The sequence below is a fragment of the Cherax quadricarinatus genome, unplaced genomic scaffold (genome assembly GCF_038502225.1).
Source record: "Cherax quadricarinatus isolate ZL_2023a unplaced genomic scaffold, ASM3850222v1 Contig4786, whole genome shotgun sequence".
Classification (NCBI taxonomy): domain Eukaryota; kingdom Metazoa; phylum Arthropoda; class Malacostraca; order Decapoda; family Parastacidae; genus Cherax; species Cherax quadricarinatus.
The window spans coordinates 17,501-27,787 of NW_027199812.1; the positions used below are offsets into that span (position 1 = coordinate 17,501).

Genomic DNA, 10,287 nt, shown 5'->3' on the forward strand with positions numbered 1-10,287 from the left:
TTCTGTCATGATCATGTCAGTTCCAGCTGCTTTACACCCTTTCATTCTACGTAATGCCTCACGCACCTCCCCCACACTCACATCCTGTTCTTCTTCCTCCTAAAATATGGTATACCTCCCTGGCCAATGCATGAAATTACCGCTTCCTTTCTTCGTCGACATTTAAAAGTTTCTCAAAATATTCTCGCCATGTACCCAAAACCTCCATCTCCCCATTTACTAACTCCCTTACTCTATTTTTAACTGACAGATCCATTTTGTTCCCTAGGCTTTCTTAGCTTGTTTAACTCACTCAAATTTTTTTTCTTATTCACTCTATCATCTGCTCTCCTTTTGCACTCTCTCACCACTCTCTTCACCTTTCTTTTACTCTCCATATACTCTACTCTTCTTATAAAATTTTTGCTTTGTAAAAACCTCTCATAAGCTATCTTTTTTTTCTTTAATCACACCCTTTACTTCATCATTCCACCAATCACTCCTCATTCCTCCTGCACCCACTCTCCTATACATAATCTAACAAACTACTTTCTTTACATGCTACATCATACATTGTATATTTATTTATCCTCTTCTTCATAAAATATGTATTACTTATTACCAAACCTCTTTCTACACATTGCTCAATTAAAGGCTCCCCATTTTTATTTACCCCTGGCACCCCAAATTTACCTACTACTCTCTCCACAACATTTTTACCCACTTTAGCACTGAAATCCCCATCCACTAATACTCTCACACTTGGTTCAAAACTCCCCACGCATTCACTCAGCATTTCCCAAAATCTCTCTCCTCTACACTTCTCTCTTCTCCAGGTGCATATAAGCTTAGTATAATCCACTATTTACATCCAACCTTTATTTTACTCCACATTATCCTTGAATTAATACATTTATAGTCCCTTTTTTCCTGCCATAGCTTATCCTTCAACATTATTGCTACTCCTTCTTTAGCTCTAACTTTATTTGAAACCCCTGACCTAATCTCATTTATTCCTCTCCACTGAAAATATATATATATATATATATATATAATATATATATATATATATATATATATATATATATATATATATATATATATATATATATATATATATATATATATAGGTAGTAGGTTGGTAGACAGCAACCGCCCAGGGAGGTACTACCGTCCTGCCAAGTGAGTGTAAAACGAAAGCCTGTAATTGTTTTACATGATGGTAGGATTGCTGGTGTCCTTTTTTCTGTCTCATGAACATGCAAGATTTCAGGTACGTCTTGCTACTTCTACTTACACTTAGGTCACACTACACATACATGTACAAGCACATATATACACACCCCTCTGGGTTTTCTTCTATTTTCTTTCTAGTTCTTATTCTTGTTTATTTCCTCTTATCTCCATGGGGAAGTGGAACAGAATTCTTCCTCCGTAAGCCATGCGTGTTGTAAGAGGCGACTAAAATGCCGGGAGCAAGGGGCTAGTAACCTCTTCTCCTGTATATATTACTAAATGTAAAAGGAGAAACTTTCGTTTTTCCTTTTGGGCCACCCCGCCTCGGTGGGATACGGCCGGTGTGTTGAAAGAAAGAAATATACATACATATATATATATATATATATATATACATATATATATATATATATACATATATACATATATATATATATATACATATATATATACATATATATATATTTTTACGAGGATAGTGAGGCTCAAGTTAGAGTATGTAGAAAAGAGGGAAATTTTTTCCCAGTAAAAGTAGGCCTTAGACAAGGATGTGTGATGTCACCGTGGTTGTTTAATATATTTATAGATGGGGTTGTAAGAGAAGTAAATGCGAGGGTCTTGGCAAGAGGCGTGGAGTTAAAAGATAAAGAATCACACACAAAGTGGGAGTTGTCACAGCTGCTCTTTGCCGATGACACTGTGCTCTTGGGAGATTCTGAAGAGAAGTTGCAGAGATTGGTGGATGAATTTGGTAGGGTGTGCAAAAGAAGAAAATTAAAGGTGAATACAGGAAAGAGTAAGGTTATGAGGATAACAAAAAGATTAGGTGATGAAAGATTGAATATCAGATTGGAGGGAGAGAGTATGGAGGAGGTGAACGTATTCAGATATTTGGGAGTGGACGTGTCAGCGGATGGGTCTATGAAAGATGAGGTGAATCATAGAATTGATGAGGGAAAAAGAGTGAGTGGTGCACTTAGGAGTCTGTGGAGACAAAGAACTTTGTCCTTGGAGGCAAAGAGGGGAATGTATGAGAGTATAGTTTTACCAACGCTCTTATATGGGTGTGAAGCGTGGGTGATGAATGTTGCAGCGAGGAGAAGGCTGGAGGCAGTGGAGATGTCATGTCTGAGGGCAATGTGTGGTGTGAATATAATGCAGAGAATTCGTAGTTTGGAAGTTAGGAGGAGGTGCGGGATTACCAAAACTGTTGTCCAGAGGGCTGAGGAAGGGTTGTTGAGGTGGTTCGGACATGTAGAGAGAATGGAGCGAAACAGAATGACTTCAAGAGTGTATCAGTCTGTAGTGGAAGGAAGGCGGGGTAGGGGTCGGCCTAGGAAGGGTTGGAGGGAGGGGGTAAAGGAGGTTTTGTGTGCGAGGGGCTTGGACTTCCAGCAGGCATGCGTGAGCGTGTTTGATAGGAGTGAATGGAGACAAATGGTTTTTAATACTTGACGTGCTGTTGGAGTGTGAGCAAAGTAACATTTATGAAGGGATTCAGGGAAACCGGCAGGCCGGACTTGAGTCCTGGAGATGGGAAGTACAGTGCCTGCACTCTGAAGGAGGGGTGTTAATGTTGCAGTTTAAAAACTGTAGTGTAAAGCACCCTTCTGGCAAGACAGTGATGGAGTGAATGATGGTGAAAGTTTTTCTTTTTCGGGCCACCCTGCCTTGGTGGGAATCGGCCGGTGTGATAATAAAAAAAAAAAAAAAAAAATAATATATATATCAAGCCATATCTGCAACATGTTCAGTGACAAAACCTTGTCCCACTTCAGGCAAATCATGAAATGCCAGAAACAGACCTCTCTGGACAGATATTTTGTGCGACAGGGGTTCAGTGACTCGAGTTGTTAACAGTGGCATTAAAAGAAGAAGGGAAGTAACCCCAGAAAAGGACTTGCTACCTGAAGTCCTAATGGAAGGAGATTCTCCTTCCAAACAATAGTGTACACCTTCCTCCTATCCCCTCCTCCCCTCTTCCATCCACCCAGAAATCTTCAGTAAAGGTATGTGTAATGTTATTATTATTTTTTATATGCATGTACTTGATTTCTGATTGTTTTCAGTATGTAAATCTTTATTTAATTTGAAAAAAATATTTTACTTTAATATTTTTGGGTGTCTGGAATGAATTAATTTTATTTCCATTATTTCTTATGGGGAAAATGGTTTTGAGTTTCGTGAATTTCGACTTTCGGCAGGCTCTCTGAAACGGATTAATCACGAAACTCGGGGGTCCACTGTGTGTGTGTATATATATATATATATATATATATATATATATATATATATATATATATATATATATATATATATATATATATTATATATATATATATATGCAAAACAACCACTCTGAAAGAATAGAGAAATTCCAAGCGCTTTCGTGACTACTCACATTATCAAGGAACTTGATAATGTGAGTAGTCACGAAAGCGCTTGGAATTTCTCTATTCTTTCAGAGTGGTTGTTTTGCATATTCTGAAATCACCTGTTTACTGTGATCTTATTGCATATATATATATATATATATATATATATATATATATATATATATATATATATATATATATATATATATATATATATATATAGTATATTTTCATGATTGTTATATAATTGATTCAGTGTGTATGCTTCAGATTAAATTTCTCCATTCTTCATTTTTAGAAATCTATATCATGTGCATTTATAGTACATACAATATATACACTGATGACACATACTCCAGACTTGCACATGTGAGCATGGGGGCGTGTGCACCAAGTCAGGGAAGTGCCGATGTCCTGCTGGATTCACAGGAACCAACTGTCAGATGACCTGTCCGAGACACACCTGGGGCCTGCGGTGTGCCTTCCAGTGCAGCTGTGCCAACCACGCCATATGCAACCCACGTAAGTTCATGGTTTCATTGCCCTTCATGGGAGGGAGGTACAGGGGTGCCTTGATGCTACTGAAGGGCTCTTGATGCAAAGGAATTGGAGTGGCTGTTTGCATCCTTAGTTAAGATCTCATTACTTTCCATCCTCCATTCACTGTATAACTCCTAAGGTTTTGCTCTTCCATGCTAATATAGCAATAATGGATTCATAAGAACAATGATAATATTTTTTTATACTTATTATTATTATTATGCAAATGGATAAGCAAGAAAGCCACTGAAAGGATGTACATGTCTCTCTGGGTCTTGGGATTTCTCAAGAGATTGCTTACTTTCCTCAGAAACTTTTGAGCTTGTTGCAAATGCATCTGTGTAATTTAATGCTGGTTTATTATTATTATTACTTTATTATCATCATTGTAACTAAGAGCTAAAGATGTCGGTTTAAGATATGGATAGTTTCTCATGTTATTTTTATATTATATCTAAGCAGTTGAGCTGTACATTATTTTTATTATTACTGTATTAATGTATAAATTTTAATTAGAAAAGTTTGACAACCTTCCACGTAGTTTACATTTAGTCATTTCTTGCAAAGTTAATGTAAAATGCTCTTGGGAAGAACTTAAGTTGTTTGCATGCATGCAGCTCTTTAGTGGTTAACTCTTCCCTGTGGTTCTCCATCTCTTCCACATCCTTGCCACTCACCTCCAACCCCAGGGGCTTCCCCAGTACCACAATATAGAGTCCACAGGGTCGGCAAGGTCAGGGTCAGCCTCAAACTCTTCAGAATCCCTCTCTTGGACACAATCTGGCCACAGTTTTCTCTAAGCAGAGTTCAAAGTCCTGGAAGTCACTCCCTCCCAAGCCTTACCTATAAGGCTTATGCAATGGAGGATAGTGAAGTGATTACTCCAGAACTCTCTTAGGGTCAACTGAGTGTCCAAGGTCACTTCAAAGCACTTTTGAAACACTGCTTTTGTGTAGAGTTTTTTGAAGTTAGAAATGACCTGCTGGTCCATGGGCTGGAGGAGAGGAGTGGTGTTAGGAGGCAAGAACTTCACTTTTATAAAATTGAAGTCCCTAAACATTTGGTCTTCCAAGTCTGGAGGATGTGCAGGAGCATTGTCCAGTACCAGGAGGCATTTGAGTGGCAATTTCTTTTCCAGGAGGTATTTTTTCACACTTGGGCCAAACACATCATTAACCCACTTTTTGAAAATTTGCCCTGTGACCCATGCCTTATGATTAGCTTTCCACATCACACACACACTATTCTTCATGACATTGTTTTCCTTGAACACTCTGGGATTTTCTGAGTGATACACGAGGAAAGGCTTCACTTGGAAATCTCCACTAGCATTACCACACAACAAAAGAGTAAGTCAGTCTTTCATAGGCTTGTGTCCTGGCAGTGCCTTTTCCTCCTGGGATTTTCCTCCTGGCATTTTCTTCCAAAACAGGCCTGTTTTGCCACAACTGAACACTTGTTGGGGTTTGAATCCTTCAGCCTTTATGTACTCCTGGAATTCCTGGACAAATTTTTCAGCCACACATTTGTCAGAACTTGCATCCTCACCATGCCTTACAACACTGTGTATGCCACTACGCTTCTTAAATCTATCAAACCATCCTTTGCTGGCCCTAAATTCACAAACTGCAGCACTTGTTCCAGGCATTTTCTTTGCAAGATCCTCATGCAACTGCCTTGCCTTTTCACAAATAATCGACTCCACAACACTGTCTCCCACTAATTCTTTTTCCTTAATCCACAATAATAATAGCTTTTCCATCTCTTACATTATTGGTGGCCTTTGTTTAGTTAGAAAAGTTACTCCTTTTGCAACATTAGCATCCTTTATTTGTTCTCTCTTTGCCAGAATGGATGTAATTGTTGATTTATTCTTGCTGTACATCCTGGCAAGTTCCACCACCCTCATACCACTCTCAAACTTTTCTATCACTTCATGCTTAAATTCCATGGTGTTTCTCACTTTCTTTACCACAGGAACTTTCTTTGGAGCCATGGTTACTTATTTCACAGTTGCACTGCAAAAATAACACAAACTACAATGGGAAACAAGCAAAATGTTTGGATGCATGAGCAGAAGCTTCCTCAGCCACCAAGACACACAGCCAAACTGACATACTAGTGGCCCCAACCTAACGGCTGATCACCGAATTAATGGCCGATAACCGGGCGCCGAGAAACCAGCCTGTCACTGAGTTGGTCGATAACAGAACCGGTCAATTACTGGGGGTCCACTGTATATATATATATAATTGTTCTGGAGGTGGTGTTGGAATGGACGTTTGATGAGCAGCGCTTCACAAGGGTGCATATTGCGTCTAGTACTGTTTCTTGTGTACGTAAATGCCATGACAGAAAACAGTCAAGCCAAAAATGTCCATGTTCACAGATGATAAGACTAATGATAAACAATAGCAGACCGGCAAAGACTACAAACGTATTTGGACGTGCTGCAAGATTGGTCTGACAAGTGCAATTAGAATTTAACCACAGCAAATACAATGTTATAAAAATCGGGGAACGGAAAAGACTCCCAGAAACGGAGTATAGGCTCAGGGTACAAAGATTGCAAACCTCCCTGGATGAGAAGGATCTAGGGTTGAGCATAGTTCAGAGAACTTCGACAGAGGCACACAAGCGAATACGTGTCTCAACAGATGGGTAAATTTAAGGGCAAATTCATGAAAGTTAACAAGGAGATATTCGCAACACTACAGAGCATATGTTAGGGCTCAACTTTAACCTGATGACATTAATAACAAACATCAGGAGTGACATGATTATAATGCACAAAATACTGAAAGGAATTCACAGTTGGACAGGGTGAGTATTCGAGAGGTGGGTCTCAGGTACATGAGGACACAGCTGGACATAAGAGTAACAGGGATGTTAGGGAATACTTCTTTTGCACTAGGGTTATCAGGAAGTGGAATGACATAGCAGAGGCAGGATCCATACATAGTTTTAAGTATAGGTATGAAAGGGCTCACGCACCTGGGAATGAGTGAATCTTTGTAGTGACCAGCAGAGAGATGGGTCCAGGAGTCGAGTCTCAACCCCTGCAACTATAAACAGGTGAGCAAACAGGCAGGTAATTAATTTTTAGCCTCTTTAAGGGCTAAAATCTAATTCTTTATATTAACATATTTCAGATATTTTTCACACATATCTATGTAATATCATATCTTTAGAACTTTGTTTATACTTACAGTAGTTTTCTTTGTACTCAGTGACTGGGGAGTGTAAGTGTGGGTTGGGCTGGACTGGGCCAAACTGTAGCCAAGAATGTAGTCCAGGCCGCTATGGTCCTAATTGTGAAATGGACTGTTCCTGTCACCACAACGTCTCCTGTGACCGCTTTTCTGGCTGTTGCCAATGTGGCCCTGGCCGCTATGGCCGCTACTGTGAACTGGGTAAGTTACTCAAAAAGTCTATTATACTGTTGGCTGTTGTAACTAGTTTACTATGTACGTACTCTCTGTCCTAGTGCACCTGGTGTACATTCAGTGAACAGTAACAGCTAGTTCACTGTGCAGCTCATATTCACCCTATGGACAGGTAATTGCTAGTTTATTGTGCACTTTATATCAATCCTGTGCACAGAAGTCGCTAGTCTATTTTTCAATCCATTTTGTGGATGATAATGGTTGGTTTATTGTGCACCACATATCTGTTGTGTGGATGTTAACAATTAGATTTTTGTTCACCCCATATCAATCCTGTTGATGGTATTACCTAGATTATTATGCACTCCATATCCATCCTAGACTAGTTTGTGCACATTATAAACATATAACAAGAAGAATAAACATGTCATTGGGAAGACATCGAACCCTACTCCTTGTATATTCCAGGTCTAGTGCTGTACTACGGTTCGAGTCCCTGCCTAGTATTCATTTTATTAAGTTATTCAATGACAACATATTCACCAAATCAATTCTCAGTTATGTAAAATGTAATTTGTATTCGTATGAAATTGTCAAAATTGAGACAGGTGCTGATTTCTGCTCGTTTTCCTTATTTCAGAGTGTCCAGTTGGGTTCTATGGTACATATTGCACAGGTGTGTGTGAGTGCCAGAATGGTGCATCCTGCGACCCTCAAACTGGGCAGTGCCGCTGTACTCCAGGCTTTACTGGAGACATTTGCGCTGACACCTGTCCTCCAGGTGAGTCTTACCTGCAGCCGTAGGGGATAATTGTTCCCCACGACAACTTGGAAATTACTTTGACAGTGGACCAAGATACAAGTATAATGAGGGAACGTTTCGCCACTAGTGGCAAAACATTTTCCACATCTTGTCGGTATCGCCATACCATTTTTCATACGAGTATAATGCCAGAGGAATGGATTGACATTGAGGTTTCTAGAGGTACACCGAGTTAAAAAAAAAATACCCACCTCTAGGTGGAAAGGTGACAGAGAAATTTGCAATCCATTGGGAGAGTATGGCTGAAGACAGGAAGATGAAGTATATGCCAGCATCCAGCAGTGAACTGATAGTCTGCTGCTGATTTGCAGTGAAGCATTTTTAAACTTATGCAATGCTTGAGGCTATGATCTAACTTTACACATTTTCAGGGAAGTTTGGTAGTCACTGCCGTATGGAGTGTCAGTGTGGAGATTATCCATGCCACAGAGATACGGGAGAGTGCCAGTGTCCTCCTGGCACTAAAGGGCCAAACTGTGCCATGCGTAAGTGTGGATACATTTTTTCTATAATTGATGCCATTAATTCAAATGCTCTCTAAAAGCTTGAAAACAGAATCTTTAACACACATGGTATGTATCTCTCATTCAGCTGTGTTATGACATTTGTATTTGGTATCAATAATATAAGTAATAATGGTAGAATTACTGACAAAATGTTAGGTAAATGGACAACATACAACTAATGTGACACTTTATTGTGGCAACATTAGTTGCATCTGTGTCCATTTACCTAACATCAGTAATATTACTTATAGTACTAATAGAAATACGTAGTTTGTTACGTACTTTTATGGGCTACTTGTTTAGCTAGTAAACACAGATTACTGGGTAAATTCTGAATGGTAAATACTAATACTGAGGACAAACTTCTTAATATTACGATGTTTTGTGGCATCTCTTGCGGAGATTCAATGCACATGGTCATGGTACTGAGGATACCTTCTTAAATTTACCAACATTCTATAATGTATAATGCAGGAGCATCAGCTATAGCCCTGTATTCCATGTTATGAAGCAAACTTAAGCACGTGCACAAGTCCTCGACTTACAAACGCTCTAAGCTACATACATCTGATAGCCTCTTGATCAAAGTAATTGAAACTAACATCCCCTTAATTTAATCAAGCCTGATTTCCTTCAATTTCCCAGGTGGTCTCCCCCTATGTTATTAGCGCTTTCCCTTGAATGTAATAATACATAACATCCGTACTTACAAACCAGGGAAATTTTTACATATACTGGAGTTACATTACTACCAGGTAATGCATTACCATTTGTTCTACTTTTGCTTTATCTGTAAACAGTGTGTAAATTGGAACTTCTAGTTATGCATATATCGGTTTACACCTTTCATAACACTTTAGCTTAAAACTTTAGAAAATGGAACTATGTACATTATTCTTCAAGAAATGTTTTCTGGGTGGACAGCGTGTGGGCCTGGCAGGTATGGCGGAAGCTGCAGGCAGGTGTGCGAGTGCCATAATGGAGGCAGCTGCCACCCTGTTACCGGTCGGTGTTCCTGCACTCCAGGCTGGCTCGGTCCCAAATGTACCGAGGAGGATGGTGAGATATTTGTTTTTCTAAAGAATATCTGGAACACTATATTAATTTTTTCTTAAGCAATAACTATGATTAAATTCTTTGAGGTTTTATCAGGTTCATATAATTCAGTGACAGTTATATTCAATGAAAAAATGTAATTTTACAATAAAAGGAAAGTAAATGAGAGATGAGGGACAAAGAGTAATCTAATATGTTTTAGGAATGGAGAGAGAGATGTTATGACTGAGGTGCAGGAAGACAAGGTAGTCAGGACAAGAGGATTTAGTAACAGGAAAAACTAAAACTTTAAAGATGTGTTATCTGAGAGTAGCTAAAGTTTGGAGCCTTATAGTGGAGGGAATTTTGAAAAGCCTAGCTATAAGAAAGTATATCTCAACAATAAT

General features: G+C 39.0%; 1 protein-coding gene across 1 annotated transcript in view; it reads left to right on the forward strand.

The window, feature by feature from the left end:
• LOC128706478 (multiple epidermal growth factor-like domains protein 6) overlaps positions 1-9,975 on the forward strand; it is a gene marked incomplete at its 5' end in the record, with an annotated part of 20,741 nt that extends 10,766 nt beyond the window's left edge. The window contains 6 exon segments of the mRNA XM_070081880.1: positions 1,126-1,167; positions 3,914-4,112; positions 7,361-7,543; positions 8,157-8,297; positions 8,711-8,824; positions 9,770-9,975. Of these exon segments, the coding sequence (XP_069937981.1) occupies positions 1,126-1,167; positions 3,914-4,112; positions 7,361-7,543; positions 8,157-8,297; positions 8,711-8,824; positions 9,770-9,960 (870 nt within the window).
• Between the last annotated feature and the right edge of the window lie 312 nt (positions 9,976-10,287).